Source organism: Myripristis murdjan, chromosome 10, assembly GCF_902150065.1.
Source record: "Myripristis murdjan chromosome 10, fMyrMur1.1, whole genome shotgun sequence".
In the NCBI taxonomy this organism is placed as follows: Eukaryota; Metazoa; Chordata; class Actinopteri; order Holocentriformes; family Holocentridae; genus Myripristis; species Myripristis murdjan.
In genome coordinates this window covers 22,095,306-22,112,438 of record NC_043989.1, presented here as the reverse complement: position 1 = coordinate 22,112,438, position 17,133 = coordinate 22,095,306, and the positions used below count along the sequence as shown (strand labels likewise).

The 17,133-nt window shown below is 42.9% G+C and overlaps 1 protein-coding gene across 1 annotated transcript; it reads right to left on the bottom strand.

The window, feature by feature from the left end:
* Positions 1 to 3,802: 3,802 nt before the first annotated feature.
* On the bottom strand, positions 3,803 to 10,898 carry LOC115366989 (protocadherin-10-like). The gene is given in 5 exon segments (XM_030062682.1): positions 3,803 to 4,674; positions 5,093 to 5,220; positions 5,501 to 5,559; positions 8,181 to 9,352; positions 9,355 to 10,898. Coding segments are annotated over 5 exon segments (3,012 nt in total). The 5' UTR covers positions 10,703 to 10,898; the 3' UTR covers positions 3,803 to 4,369.
* Positions 10,899 to 17,133: the final 6,235 nt, after the last annotated feature.

The following is a 17,133-nucleotide window of genomic DNA, read 5'->3' as shown; positions in this document are numbered from 1 at the left end:
GTTTTTGAAGGTTACGTCGTCGACGTGGGTTGCCAGGTAGTGCGAGAAAATATAAGCCTAACGGGTGAAGCTGATTAGACTATCCACACCAAACACGCAATTGGACTGGTGGGAAAATGTGTTTGCAAACGGGGAGACTAATGGGTTCAGTTCTATGAGAAATCCTTTAAATTCTAATTACAGATAAAATACAACGTGGAAGCAAGTACCAGATGCTTCGTTTACCCATTTCAGAACCACTTCCTCCTATAACTACGGCAAGCAGGTAGCCCTCGCTGAACCAGATGTGCAGTTTTGTTCACATATCCTACACACACCAGGCAAATGTCACATAGCGCACCTCTTCAGTACTACCACTAATGACGCCTTTTTGTGCAGGTATATGTTTGAAAGCGTAACCTGCCCTGTGAGCCGAAACTTATAGCTATCTAGAATTTAAAGCCACAAGTTGCGCTTTAACCTGAATATGCTGGAGGCTCTTTCATAGGTGCAAGGTGCAATTAGAATACGATGTGCCGGTGGCAGCTGAAAAGCTTCCGGATGTCATTACACCCGAAAACGTGTAGGAAGCTGATTCAAACTATCAAGGTTACATTAGAAAACATAAAAGGGTTCCACGCGAGCACAAAACCAGCGACAAGCAAGGTTAACTCTCAAAATATCACATTTGAAAAAATAAAGCTGACCTTACTGAGAGCACAGGTTTCCCCTTGCTCCATCTCTCACAGTCAGTTTAGGCTACAGTTGGAATCAGGTCAAAGTCTGTGCCATTTCTGTTCCCTTATAGTATAAAATAAATAAATTAATAATGTACGTTTTTCAACACTCCATCGCAAATGTGTGATTTAGGATGTGACACTTAAGTTCTGTTCAGACATCTAGTCAGGGCTTTGGTGACTGTTGATGAGATGAGGAAAGTACATGACCGAGAGAAAAGTGTTTGTAATCCCCTGTATTTCAGTGGTTATTAGGCTGATAGTTGGGTATGCTATACTGGGTATACCCCTCCTTCATATGCTTACCCTTCACCACACAACAGTCCCACTATGCAGTGAGCAAGCATTATGTCTTTTGAGTGTTCAAAGTGTCTGTGTGTGTCTCTGTGTCTATGTTGCCCACAGTCATTAAGTGACATTTTAAGTTCATGGCTGCAAATTACTTTATTCTAATCATTCTGTTTTATTGTCTTTTGTCATATTTCAGGGAGAACACAGAACAGAGTTTTAATTACTGGTGAAGATAATGATTGCTGCCGAGAATAATTCCACACCCACATGGTACTCCTCTCTCTGGTTTGCTCTCCATCTTTCTTTCTTTCTTTCTTTCTTTCTGTCTGTTTTCTTTTCTTTTCTTTTCTTTCTTCTTTTCTCGTGTTCTTTCTTTCTTCTTTCTTTTAATTTCGTGTCTGCAGTTGTTTGGTTGTTAGGTCACTGTAACCCCTTCTCTAAGCTGAAAATGTAAAATGAAAGTTCTTGCTCTGGCCTACAAAAATAAAGATTGATCAGCTGTGGTATGCAGTGATTTTTACTCAAAGACACCCCCTGCTGGCGATGTCTGACGTTAAATGAATATTACAAAAGGATGCAGAAGGCTCATAAGTCACATGCAGTTTTACTGAATACATATATAAATTAATGCATGGATGAAGCCTAATTTGGTTATTATCCTAATTTAATATTATCATGTGTAATCACTGGTAATTTGACGATACTTTGTGGTTAGTGTGCTTAGAAGGAAAGATTTTAATGCACCCACTGTTACAGCATAGATTGCTCTGTGATTTGTCCACCATTTCTCAGCCACTGGTCATGGACCTAAAGTGCAAGCATGCTGCCCCTGGGTTTCCACATGGCTGATATGCGTTAATGAGCATGAGTCCCAAAGGTGAGACATAACTGACTTATAGGGACCAGGGAGGAAAATACAAGAAATCATTTTTTATTCTTATTATTTTGCTAACCTGTTAAGTTTGTCACTCAGTTGCTTTGAAACCAGAAGACAGTTGAAAGTGATGTAAACATAAGCATTTGGGCCACAAAGGTGGTGAAGCTGTATGTATGCGTGTGAGGGGGAGTGAATAAATTTTAGTGTTGAAAGAAACAAAGACACTCTTACTGTGCTTACATACAATTTTGAGATACCCGCACTTTACTTGAGTATTTATATTTTGTGAGACTTCTTCTACTCCTCAGTGAAAAATATTGTACTTTTTACTCTACTACATTTAACTATCTAACTAACTAACTAACTAACTACATCTATCTATCTATCTATCTATCTTTAATTAGACCCACAACATTAAAATACTTCTTCTAGTTATTGCACAAATTAATACTAGCAAAGTTCTAATTCTTCAGTGAGTATTTTTGCTTAAGAAAAATTTTGAATGCATAATTTATTTATTTATTATTATTATTATTATTATTATTATTATTATTATTATTATTATTATTATTATTATTATTATTATTATTTGTGGCTGCTTTTACTGAAGTAAAGATTTTTAGTAATTTCCCCACCAATATTTATCATCTGACAATGTGCAATACGTGTCAGACGCGCCCTCTGGCGGATAAATAAAGAAAATACAGCCGGTCAGCAGGAGACTGCTGGTCAAACTTGTTTCAGCACCACAGGCCTGGACAGCTCCCGTTATGAGTGACCAAAGAGTAGACGTTTCTCTATTCAGTGTCAGCAAGCAGGAAAAACAAGTGTGCAGGACCAAATTGGGCCTGTTTTGACTACAAGTGGACCAACAGTCCCACAAGTGGATTTTAAAGAAGTGAAATTTCCTTGACCCTGTGTAGTTACTGTGTACATTTACTTAAGTTTGAAGTATCTGGGCACTTTTTCTTTATGGCCCTAAACTAATTTTTCGACCTGAAACCTGTTCTTGGAGCCGAGGGTGAGAGATTCTATATCTCTATTTTAAGAGCAGAGCTCCACTCTTCACTCATCTGAAAGTAAGCCAAGCTGACCTAAATATCGCTGCCCCTTTCTCTATCCGTCCCCACGGATCACCTCGGCACGAAGAAGGTTAGTCTGCTCTCCAGAAGCGCCTCCATTCTCTCTGCGGGCGCCCGTTTCCTTATTAACGGAATTATTTTCAATCTGAGCCATGCGCCGACCTAATTACCCTGCTCAAATCTGGCCAGCTCTCATCTGTTGATGGTGGGACCTCATTCCCTGAGAAATACGATGTAAAAGGGCACAGAAAGAGGAGCCACGGGCCCTTTAGCTCACATCCAGGTGTGGCATTTGAAGCTGAGACCCCTTCCCCTGACGCTTGTGTTCGTGTTCGCGGTCTTAATTAAAGTGATATTTCGAGTGAGGAGGTTCTGTTTGTTCAGTTAATGAACCCCACAATTCTCTGCGGGCAAATGGAAATGCAAGCACTCCAATTAGCATATGTTAGCATTTTACTATGTTTATTCCTCACCATGAAAAACAGCTTACTGAGGCAAAAAGCTTACGGGCCTTATAAGAGTAGCTGTGGAACTTTTTCACCTCAAAATAATTGACCCAAACTGATTAAACATTATATAGACCCAGAAAACTTAAAATTAACCTGATATTGCGAAGACATATCACCTGTATCACCTGTCTATAAGTGTGCGTGTGTGTGTGTGTGTGTGTGTGTGTGTGTATGTGTGTGTGTGTGTGTGTGTGTGTGTGTATGTGTGTGTATGTGTGTGCGCGCGGGTGGGGGGGGGGGGGGGGTGGAGGGTGCGGGAAAGGGGGTAACAACACGTTAATAGAAAATAACATAAAAAATAATACTTTATTTCATAAATGTATACAGTACATGTTGAAAGGACCCCCCTTCGTCCTTTAGAATTGTCTGCCTCTGCTGCAGTTTGCATATTTTACATTGTCACGCTATTTCTTCATAGTCACAGCTTTGCCAGCGAACCAACATACAAAAAAAAAAACATTTTTATTTTCCATAAAAGCTAAAAATATAAATTCATAACGATGTGCAAAATTGTCGTCCACTATTTAATACGTTTTGTTAATATCATTTGGATGTAACAACTGCTGCTTCAGTTTGATTGTCTAAATCATAATCATAATCATAATCATAGGCAAAGGCCATGTTGCAGTGACATGTCAAATGAATGGCCGTGAGACTCAATTTCTTTCATTATATTTGGAGAGGTGGATTGTTCATTCATTAATTCCACAAATTCAAACATAATTTATTCTGCTCATCAGGTCACTGGTCCACTCTAGTTTTCACACCATAGAGACTGGCAATCTATTTGCTCACTCATTCATGTATTTAACTGTCTCCTTCTCTGTTTCGATCAGAGGTTATCCATCCATCCTGTCCAGTCTTCCATTCAGGCAGTCAGTATTTTTAAGCCAGTCAGTCATTGTACAAGTCATTGTTGATCATGGCAGCCTCTCCTTGGGGGGACATCTGAAGACGTCGCTTCTTGCCAAATGTGGAGAAGGAGTTGTGGACATCAAGCTCACTGCGCTGCACAGTGGGCCTCAGGGTGCAAAAGCCTGAGGGTGTCCCAGGGATGTACACATTATGCTGGTAGTCGGGCGGAGGGTGTGGGTGAGGGTGAGAGGGGAGCGATGGCTGCTGCTGCTGGGGTGGGGGTGTGCACCGAGGAGTCCAGGAGCGAGGAGGGACCCCAGTGGCTGAAGGAGACATCTTGTAGTCTGATGTAAAAGATGAGTGAGTCATGGAAAAGCATCTAGTTATATGATTGCATGTGTGAATACTATTAAAATGTCAGATTCTACTGCACTAATGCATTTTTTAGTTGCTTAGCACTTTCTCAATGTTTATACAGGCAATCAAGGAAAAAGAGAGAAACAAGGTCAAACATGAAAAGGGCAGTAGCTGAAGTGTGGGGGTGGGTTATTGAGTGGAGGTCTGCAATGTTATACCAACAGCTACAAGAGAAATATCATTACATAAAATCATGTCTCTAGACCAAATTAGCACTCCAATAAGTGCTAAATAAGGCTATTTGTATCCATTTGTGTGTATGCTGCACATGAATACACATCTATACATATATAGCATATATAGTTATGGTGGAACTTGTTTTGCAGCAAGTTTGGCTACTCTTACCTTTCATTCCTCTAATGTGAGTGCCCCACGTCCAGTACTGGCCAGGGGCCATAGAGGTGACATAGTTGTCTGGGTCTGCATGCATGGCCTTTCGCATCAAGGTGCCATCCATGTTGATAGAGTTATAGCTGCAGGAGGAATATAAAATTATTAATTTCTCATATCATGCAGTATTCATATATATATATATATATTCATATATTCATATACAGATATCTGTGTGAACTTCTGTGTGGTATTTTCAGGCAGTCTACAATAGCTCACTTTATGCAGGCATGTTTAAAAGGCAGGCCTGACTTGAAAACAAAAGACAGATGAATGCATAATACTGAATGTAGCGTTAAATTTTGAGTAGCTGCTTGACATCATGATGCTACAGGTCAAAATTAGGTCAAAGGTCGGCAGTACCTTTTAATGGAAGAGTTCTGATTCTTTGTGAGAGTCCAATCTGTGTTGGGCTGCTTGAGCTGTAGGAGAAGAAAGTATAAATTCAGTTACAAGTAGCTCAAGATTATGAGATCTATAAGTAAAGCCGTGCGGTGGAGTGATTTCTGAGGGAACTATCAATATCTAGTTTTTCTCTCTCGGTAGAAAGCTGCAATGATAACAACGGTAGTGTGCCTTCCTCATACGTCACTAATGATCAGTGATTATTGATACAGAGAATGATCTGCGCTGAAATACAGACATGATTCCTCTTTACAGATGGATCGTGGCTGCCGCCCTGTGGATGTGCGGCAGAATAGGTTCTTTAAAAAGCATAGTCGTGGCGGAGGTGGTGTTCCATGCCTTGAGCAACGACTCGCCTGTCACTTAATTTTGCTTTCATCCGCTGTGGCGCAGCGGGAGGGGTGAGGGAGTGCTCCCGAGTGATATTTATTCCGGGTCTAAGTCTCATAGTATGGATTCCACGCTCTATTAATTCACTTACAGTTGTTAACAAGGAGAATGCGACGTAAGCGTATTATTAGAATCGGTATTCAAAATACATTCCTCGCCAGCTACGCACAAAAACCAATTAGAACCCCACCGGGATAAAACGAAACATGATTTTAATCTTCAAAGGGAAGCGTGCCAGAGAGGAAATTAAGAAAATTATACACGTAATTGTTTTGTGGATTTTATGCATCATTTTACATTAATATTTGCCTGATGCTCCTCGAGCAAGCTTTTTAATTAAACGTCTCACCGAGGGCCTAGAAAAGTTTGCGCTCCTTGCAGCTTTACAATCTAGGACAACTCAATATGCATACAGCCTTCCACAAACCGATACGCGCGCACAAGCACGCAAACAGGCACATAAAGGCGCGCGCACCTGTCCTGTGCGCTCTGGGTGCTACAATGTGTGTTAAATCTCTCCTTTCAGCTTCAGTTCATCAGCCTATATGGGCTTGTATGTCTTTTTTAAATAAATGACCAACTAGTTTATCTCTGGTTTGTCTTCGAGATTTAATGTGTCACTCACGACCTGATAGGGGCACATCTAATATGACTCATGTGGGGACACTGAAGAAGACCACCGGGTGCATTAAGGGAGGCAATTAATGTCATGAAGGACAGCATCCCACTGAAGGGTCATAGCTGTAGGCAGAACAATCACCGTGACCTCAAAATCTGTGTTTATGTGGCCAGAGGTGTATGTGCCAGTGACCGAACTGACATTTCTCAGTCTGTCTGGTAGATTCTGGTGTCTCACATCTCTGTCAATTACCCCCCTGCGTTTTACCGAAAACACTGAGATGGCAATGAGCAGTGCGCACACATTTACGGTCTGCTGGGCCCGTCTATTGGATTTAGAAAACAGTGGTGTCGACATCCTGGATCCGTGAAATCCTTCTCTCCATGTCTCCCTCCTTCCCTCACGTCCTCCTTCTCTGCCACCCCATCTCTTCCAAATCCTCACTCGTCAAATATAAAGCCACATCTCCTTCTCCTCGCATTCAGAGGACAACGCCGAGGCCGATCTACAGGCGCGCCACGTCCCAGCCAGGTCCTTGCCCCCTCCTCCTCCTTGCCCCACCTCCTCCTCCTTGCCCCCTCCCCTCGTCTCGATGTCCTCCCCTGTCTCCCCAAAACCGGCCCTTTGCCATTTTTCATCAGTAATGGACGCCCCCCCATGTGTATACGCCACATTGTGTGCAGTATAATGGTTCAGTCGTGGCTGCGCCCTTGAGGCATAGTTAGTGAGGTTATCTGTCCTATATTGTTAGTTTGAGAACAGGAAGACGTTCCCCATTGTCGCAAGCCCGACTGGTCGCAGAAGAATAACCTCGACCCAAGGCACCTCAATTCAAACAACTGCCATTCACCTTGCCTGTGATGTACATAACCTTGACTTTTTATCCAAACTCAGACACTAAGTGCTCACAGTGCTAGGGTCAGGTTAGTAAACCAGATATTGCCCCTTATTGCGTGAAGTGAGATACAATTCGATGACACTGGATGATATGGATATTAATCTCTATAGCTCACAACCTTAAATCTAAATGAGGTCAAGTAATTAATTAATTGTCGTGCTAATCTTTTTCAACTCGAAACATGTTTGTAATAGCAGGTGGTGGATATACCTGGGAAGACTCTGAAGAAAATCAACTTAAAGCACAGGGTATACCCCTTAAATCTCTACCTGTCAACACAGAAACTGATATCTCATTTGATTGTGTAGAAGAGAAAGATGAGCGCGGAGCGTGCTTGCTGGAGGCTGCGGGCTACACACTTTCATTCACATGGCAATTAATGTGTAATTTGCTATTTCATTTATTTCTGCAAAATGTTAACATTGGCTGTACAATTAGGATAGATTAGCAGCCCAATTATCGATCAGCATGAAATTACATAAATATATGATTCAATCCTTATCAGGAGGGGGGGAAAGCATCATGCAGTTTTGTTCAGTATTTTGCCTAAGTTCAGTTTATATCAGTCTCCTGTGCGTGATATGACCTTCATGGGGGGGAATGTCATATACTAAATTCTTATCAGATATAAAACTAACTGGAGATAGGCTTCGCTGTGACTGTGACTGAGTCAGGCTGATAAAAATGAACAGCACGCTCTCACTTCTCGGTATAGACTGATTTCACTGTACCTCACTGGGAGTGGTAGCTCCGTTGTTCACAGATGCGCTCCGGCTTTGTGCGTTCCACGAGTTATCTGCACTCTTCGCCTCGTTGTTCCTCGGTGTGCTGCTCGGGCTGCACGGCTTCAGGAACATAAAGTCACTTTTGGCCGATTCAGGAGTCAGGCACACTTTATAACAGTAGGACTGCGAGAGGCTGCTGTTGCCATTCACCTCCATGCAGTTCGTGGGCACTTTGGCCGCGGTTGATATCTGCAGGTTGAGGTTGGATTTCTTGAACACCTCCGGAGGTGGCTCAGGCTGAAACCCCCCGCAACAGCAGCAGGCGAATGGGGGGAGGTTGTACCCGCTGAGGGTCTCCCTGTCCTTGTAGCACTTGACCGCAGCCAGCACGATAATAGCCACCAGGAATATTAGAGAGATTGTGCTCAGTGACACGATCAAGTAGAGAGCGAGGTTTGAGGGGGGCTGTGGGCTGAGTGTGAGGTCACCGAAATCTGACAACGACTCGGGCACACTGTCCACCACAGAGAGGAGGATGGAGACGGTGGCGGAGAGAGGCGGCTGCCCGTTGTCCTTCACTAATATCACTAGTCTCTGCCTTGTTGCGTCTTTTTCCACTAATCGGCGAATAGTCCTGATTTCTCCTGTGTATAGAGCTACGCTGAACAGCCCTGGATCCGTAGCCTGTAGCACCTGATAGGACAGGCGAGAGTTTTGCCCCGCGTCGGCATCCAGCGCAGTGATTTTAGCAACCAGATACCCAGCGTCCACCGACCGCGGGACCACTTCTGTGGCCACGGTCCCATTTTTTGGCAGCGGAGATACAATAACCGGTGCGTTATCATTCTGATCCAAAACAAAGACGTTTACAGTGACGTTACTGCTGAGAGGGGGGAAACCGGCGTCCTGCGCCTGGACCTGGATCTGAAAGTTTCTAAGCTGCTCATAGTCAAAAGAGCGCAGAGCATAGATGTTGCCGTTGTCTGAGTTGATGGAGACATAAGTGGACACGGGCATGCCCTGGATCTGACCCTCCAGAATAGAATAAGACAGATAGGCGTTCTGGTTAGAATCGGGGTCGAATGCAGTTACTGAGCAAATGGAAGCGCCCGGGGCATTATTCTCGGTCACATAAACTGTGTAGGAAGGTTGAGAAAACCGTGGGGGGTTGTCGTTATGTCAGACACTTGAACGAGGATGGTTTTCTTCGTGGAGAGTGACGGAGAGCCCAAGTCGCGGGCCGTGAGGGTGATGTTGTACTCAGACACAGCTTCCCTGTCCAAAAACTCGCTGGTCACCAGAGTATAGTAGTTTTTAAAGGAGGAGTGCAGCTGAAAGGGGACGTTGCTGGGAATCTGGCAGTCAACATTTCCATTCTCTCCCGAGTCCCGGTCCATGACGCTGATAACGGCTATCACCGTGCCCGGTGGCGCGTCCTCCTGGACGGGAGTGGACACTGATGTGAGGATGACTTCGGGCGCATTATCATTCACATCCAGAATGTCCACCAGCACTTTACTGTGCACTGCCACAGCAGAGGGGCCCCTGTCTTTTGCCTGCACATACAGCTCATATACACTGGCTTTCTCATAGTCCACAACACCCTTCACTCGGATTTCACCCGTGTAGGGGTCCACACTGAACAGCTCACGCACCTTGAGTGGAGCGTGCCCGCTGAACGCGTAGGTCACTTCCCCGTTAGAGCCCTCGTCCAGATCGGTGGCATTCAGTTTCAGCACCAGCGTTCCCCTCGGCGCGTTCTCCACCAGGCTCGCTCGGTAAACGGACCGATCGAATACTGGCACGTTATCGTTCGCGTCTAACACCGTAATAGTTATCAGTGCTGTCCCAGAACGTTCCGGAGAGCCGCCGTCATAGGCAGTCAACACCATCTCGTGCTTTTTCTGTTGCTCCCGGTCGAGCGGGGTGTCCAGCACGAGCTCAGCAAACTTACTTCCATCGTTGCGTGTCTGGATGTTCAGCACAAAGTGCTGGTTTGCGCTTAGCTGGTAGGAGCGGAGAGAGTTGGTGCCCACGTCCTGGTCCTGAGCGCTCTCTAAAGGGAAACGGGAGCCGGGCGCAGCCGACTCGGTGATGTCAAGATTAAACTCGCTCCATGGGAAGCTGGGAGAGTTGTCGTTCACATCTAAAATCTCCACCTCCACTCTATACAATTCTAATGGGTTTTCAATAACCACCTGCAGGTGTAAGAAACAGCTCGGGCTCCGTTCACACAGCTCCTCTCGATCTATTTTTTCGTTGACGAATAAAATGCCATTCTCCAAGTTCACCTCTAAATACTGCTTCTTTGCGCCAGATACTATACGGAACCGACGCGCTGACAGCTTGGCCACATCTAAGCCCAAGTCCTCGGCGATGTTACCCACAAAAGCTCCATGCTCCAGTTCTTCGGGTATAGAATATCTTATTTGCGCTAGAACCAGATCCACTACACACGCACACAACAGTAGACACACCACCAGCCCGGTCACGGGCGCCCAACTGCCTCTCGAGAGCCTGTGGTCCATTTCAGCGGTGCGCGTAAAAATATCTCACCCTGACATCATTCACTAAAGGGGTTTGTTTGCTTTTGATAAAGTACAGCAAAACAGAAATCTAGAAACAGAGGTTAACCCGCATACAATCTTTAGATGTACTTTTGTAGAATCTATTTGTATACGAAATCAGTCGGGTAACTTCACTGGATAGTTGAGAAGACGAGAGAGGAGAGGACAGGGAAACGTCTCTCTCTCTCTGTTGTGCTCCCCGCGCGCAGCACCGGTGGTGTGTGAACGGGGGAGGCTCGCTCTTTGATTTTCCAGTATATTAGACGCTCGGAGGAGCTGGTGGGGAGGTGTGTGTGTGTGTGTGTGTGTGTGTGTGTGTGTGTGTGTGTGTGTGTGTGTGTGTGTGTGTGTGTGTGTGTGTGTGTGTGTGTGTGTGTGTTAGTAGAGAGAGTGAGAGAGAGAGAGAGAGAGAGAGAGAGAGAGAGAGAGAGAGAGAGAGAGGAGAACGAGAGAGAACGAGAGAGAGAGAGAGCGCCAGGGAAAGGCTGGACGTGATTTCTCGCAGCTTGGTATTGGAGGACGGCGACGCGACTCTAATTATTGTAGATGTTTAACCCTTTCATGTACTCCTCCTGTGTACCCTTTCCTCTGACCCATTAAAGGGCCAAGGAAGGGCAACTTTGAACCCAGACATCAGGGGCAGATGTGGATAAGAGGATAAATTGCTTTTCATCCAGGGTGTCGTTTTCTAGGTTGTACTGTGTTCAAGCGGATGAGGCTGGATAAGGATTTCTCTTGGTGGACCACAATGCCTCCTAGTCTTGTAATGGCACCAGAGACACATAGTACAGAACATATTAAAAATAACTAGGCCTGTGCACTCATTCGCAGTGCCTCAAAACGGGCCAGTGGCCAGTGGGCTCGTGGGATTCCAAAACGCTTTTTAATGAGAGTCCTTTGAAGATGAATGCCCACAGCACACACACAGTCCCATTCATTAATCATCACACACAAATTAGTTTCACACAAAAGATCCTTGATGTGGTCAGGATATTCAATTTTAATCGATATGTAATGAGTTGTGAGCTATATTTTGGAGCATAAAATGATTACAGTGGCAATCATGATAGGGCGATACACTCGTACAAATAGGCATTACACGAGTTTAATTCGCGTAAGTAGAACCGAACATGTATCAACATAATCAACATAAAAGCAATGTCATAAAACCATAATCATACTGGACTTTATTCAAGTGTTAGTTGGGATTAAATACAAATCCCATAGGTGGTGCGTTTACAACAGTGATTATTACAGTTTTATGGAGATGATGACATGAAAAGGCACGGTGAATCCTGGGAGTTGTTTGCGCATACTAAATCTTTGAATGGGCCGAGAGATTTCAGTCGATGTAAGTACAAGCGAATGACTTTATTGGATCACAGAGCACGAGTTATTGTTTTGATAAGACAAAGAGGACAAACTCGGGGCCTCTTAAGAGTGCGGCACATGTCAGATCTAATCTTTTCCTGTTAATCCTGGTCAGTTAGACAACCACTGAACCAGAAACAGAGAGAGAGAGAGAGAGAGAGCAAAGGGTCTCTCTGTGAATCAAACTTCGTCTCTCGACAGACACGAGTGGCATCCTAATGTAAAATTGAGGCTTGAGCTCTGAAAGTCTCCTCTAGGACCGACGACACGTCTGGGCCCCCGGGCAATGTTGGAGCTCTTCACCAAAAAAGGAAATACGTTAGTCATGAATATTTACTCACTTCAAACAGCGGTATTATTAATTTACTCACTTACTGGCCTAATTGTGTGAATAACCAAATGACAGGGATGCCCAATGTTCTTTGTCATCTTTTTGCTAGTGTAAATTCTTCCACGTTAAGAAAAACAAGTGCTTCTGCCATTTTCTAGTTAAGTTTGAGAGAACAGCGACCAAGGAACTGGGGAGCGGGGATGGGAAAGGCCTATCGTTTTGGGTGATAAAAAAAAAAGGCCTACTCTCTGTTGGGTAGCTGGAAATTAAATATGAATTACTTAGTTGTCACTAGGCCCAAGTTGTCCCCGACCTCTCCCCCCACAAGCAACACCCCATCCATTTTCAGGAAAAAAGTAAAATCCCCAGGTTTAAATAAGCAGAAAACACAATCTGCTCGCAGACTTAACCTCAAGCAGATGGTTAAGCTTCTCCAGAAATGATTACATTTCTGGAGGAAAAAAAACACACACACAACCACAAGTTATTTGCTTCCCCCAGTCTTTTTAATTAACGGAGTGAAGGCTTAGTGTTCAGCTATCCGGATCAACCGTTCCTCCGACGAAAGAATACAAATGTTTTGTGATAAATAATCCCCAAAGCACTCCGTTGAATGTACCGTCCGGCGTCCCCCGGTGCCGGTTACATTAACATGCATTACACGGGGCATTAAGCCGGTCTCATCCGCCCCTATCGCCCTCTCACCCCATTGTCCGACAGTTAAACAACCATTACTTTCTCAGAACTGCCGTTCACTCACCAGCAACCTGACCGTGACCTGTCACACCGCTCGCCAAGTTCGTGTGTGTGTGTGTGTGTGTGAGAGAGAGAGAGAGGGGGGTGGGGGGGGGGGGGAGGGGGGGGGGGGGGGGGGGGGGGGGGGGGGGGGGGGGGGGGGGGGGGAGAGAGAGAGAGAGAGAGAGTTCTCTGTACTACTTATTCTGAGCTAAACCAAAGGCTGCACACACGCACATTCTCATATGTCCATTTCATTTCCGTTTTTTTTTTGTTTTTTTTTTTTTGTTTTTTTACGTGATGGTAAACAAATGTACTGGTTATAGCCTACATTTGTGTCTTATTTGTGTAACTTTCTCTGTGTGTACATGCGTGTGGGGTCGTGTCACAGGGTGATCAGGGTGGTGGTAGGTGAAAAGAGGAGCATAAGTATTCCTTTTCATCGGCTTTTCACTGGAAAGGAAACCTTTGTTTTTTTTGTTTTCAGGTGGCCAGGTGAAAATATATTCCCAGTACTTTTCAATGAATAAAAGGTAGGAAACACAATTTTTCTGGTCATTTGTGATCTTATGGCGCCATCTACCGGATACTGGGCGCTACAACAAAAACTTTAAAGCGAAAAAAATAATGAGACAATGTTATTTCTCAGCAACAGGATGTTCAGTAATCCTAAGGGCCATTTGGAAAGAATGGGACACTCTTAACTTAATATGTGCCTAGTTATTCTAAACTGTATTTTTGGACCAGGTGTCACATTTGTAAAAAGTGGATTTTTCATTAGAGATTTGTTTTTTATTTTATTTTATTTTATTTTATTTATTTTATTTTATTTATTTATTTATTTTCATTAGGCCTTGATAACTTAACTTATTATCATTTATCATTTAAATAAAAGGTGTGCCTATGCAGAGACTGTGGGCGTTTTTTTTTTTTTTTTTTTTTCATTTTAAATTTCTTTCTTTGTGTGCAATGAACTGAAAAATCCGATGAATAAATACTCAGTGTTAAACTATTTGAAATCATGACACTTTTAATGAATCAGGAAAGGAAAAATCTAAGCATGAGCAATAAATGGCTTTCATATTTAAATAAAGAATTAATTTATTATTGTATGACTGCTTTTTGGAGAATGTGCTGACAGCTGTCTGTATGGTTTACTTACTTACTTACTTAATTACTTATTTATTTTTATTTTTGATTTGATCAACAACCACAAGAACCCAGACGCTAAAATTAATAGCTGAGAAACAATCCAGTCCAAACACTGTTCTCTTTGTTTAAGTGCTGGCTGGTAATCAGTTGTAGTTATCAATGTCGCCCAATACTGAAGCATTTCAGGGGACCTTCTCAAGGAATTCATCAAGAATACAGAATCTTAGTTCAAGTCAAAGGAGGTTTTGCCAAAACAGAGAAAACCAAGAGGAAAACCTTTGGTTCACTATTGGAAATTTTAGAAGAGAAGTATCCTAATTCTACTCAAGTAAAGTTTTACAGTTTAAAAGTTTTAGCCCAGTTCATAACAATGTTACAGTTCTTAATAAAATCTCAGAAAATAAAATCTGCATAACTGTAACCTTTAACTAGTTCAAATTACACACTCTGAAGATGCACTGAAATACTAGGTTGTGCAAATCTAACAGTAAAGTGGAATTCCCAATCACTTACCTCTTCCTCTAATGGAATGAAACACTGAGAGTGACTTTTTCCCCCAGCGTTTACTTGAATATTGAAATCACAGGCCTGATTTAAAATATAAGTAATTAAAAAGATAGTAGTTATTTTATGTTCTGAAATACCATGGGTGGTGTTATGTATCCTTCAAAACACTTGGACTGTTGTTGAGGGGGTGCTCAAGGTGAAACACTAATGGCAGTGTTTTGGAGCACCATAAACACTATATTCAGGTCTTGAAACACAAAATATTTCAATCGATACTAAAGTAATGGGTTTAGAGCAGTTTTAAGTGTTTTCATGCACATGCATATGATTTTTTGAGAGCCCCAAGTGGACTGATCCACGGATCCTCATTTGGCACGATTTTGATTCAGGAAGCCAGATTTTTGTTGTTAAATGTGCTTTAATTCAGAAACGCTGAAGTGTCACCACTGCAGAGGGCAGACAGATATCAGTTCATGAAGCCCTTAATCAGTCGTCGTTTGATACTTATTCCTACTGTGCAAATTACAGTGTTTTACTTTTTTCCTCAGACCTCAACAAGTAAACCCACAAAATTCATGACCAGATGAGATTATAAGCCTCCTTGACCAAATAACCTGTGTAACCTGTGGCCGAGTGCATTCCACAATACAACGACAAAACGAAAAAAGGGTGGTTCGTGTGTAAAGCGCGGCAGTCGGACAAAAAACACCAGACAGTGCCCGTGGATTTGAACCTCCTCGCCGTGTTCAGACAGGAGAAGCATTAGCAATGATCTGTGAGGAGAAGTAGCCACTGAGTTAAACTGGTGCAACGTTCAAACGGCACAGAACTCCCAGTTGTTCTCTATGAGAGCAGGCTGCATTAGATCAAGTCACCATACCTTTTCATACAGTTAAGCACCGGCTCTAGCACCAGCTCCGAACTAGCACCAGGTTTTTTCTGGTGGAAAAGGGGCATATGAGACACTCAAAGGTTTCACAAGGCTCTTCACAGTGCAAATCCGAAGTTCGTCCTTATGAGATGTTAAGCGCAACAGGCCTTAAAGTTGTATTTTACTTTTTCATTTGTGATCTTAGTGCGACATCTACTGGAATTTACAAGTAATGGCTTACTATGGCTATAGTATAGAACTATGGCTATAATATGAGAACAATAATTAGACTAGCCTTTAATAATCAAGGACAGGCCTGCTTTCTAGCACAGTAAGTTTTAGAAAGAGGAGATTTCTCAAATTGCAATTGTTAATGCAGAAACCTCGTATCAATAAAATTGTGAAGTCAATAGCTTTCCATTTTTCTCCTTTTTTACAATAGTCCTACATTACGCCTGTTGTTTAGGCTATTTGACATTATGTCATAGTTATTAACCTGTATTGAGATTTTTTGTCTGCATTGTTTTGTTTTGTTTTGTTTTGTTTTGTTTTGTTTTGTTTTGTTTTGTTTTGTTTTGTTTTGTTTTGTTTTGTTTTAATTACCAAAGCAAAACTGAGGATCGTACTTACCTCTCAGAGCCAGCCCAACACTTGGAAATCAGCTGGATATCACTTGAATTACACCAATTTATGATACTTATAATAGTGACCACAGAACAAAAAGATGACAAAAAATGCAGGGGTTAAAAAAAAAAAAAAAGCGCTGGGCAGCGCCCATGGTTTGAACTCCTGGCCCGCGGACCGTTGGAGTTGGATATCTGGCAATGAATGATAAGATGTAACCATTGAGCTAAACCAGCGCCAGTAGACTCAGTGACAGAAGTCACTTATGGAGCTGACACTCCCTGCTTACGTCACAGAGAGTGCAAAAGACGAGGAAGTGACACAACAATGCGCACAATGTTGACAACAGCAGGAGTCCTATTAGCTCTTAATGTGTATTAGTCGCAACAGTAGTAGTAGTGGTAGTAGAAGTAGAAGTAGTAGTATTGTTGTTATTGTTGATACGTACATAGGCTACATACCAGCTGACAGAGGCTATTTTGAGCAGCCTGAGCAATCTCTGAAATCCCTCTTGTGACGCTAACCAAACATCCCTATAATACAACATATCCTTTTGATCCTTCGCAGTGGTCTTCTTATAGTTTAGGTTATTTTTAAAATTCTCCTATTACTAGTAATCATATCATAATAACAGGCTATGAAATACAGACATGTAGGCTAATTTGGCGTGATTTTTTGTTTGATATTCTAAAATGTGTTATTGCATACGGTTAGGGATTTTATAAGGGAGATCACAAGCCCATATATTGTAAATATATGGTAAAACATCGGGCAGCGCCCACGGTCGAACCCTGCAGCCCG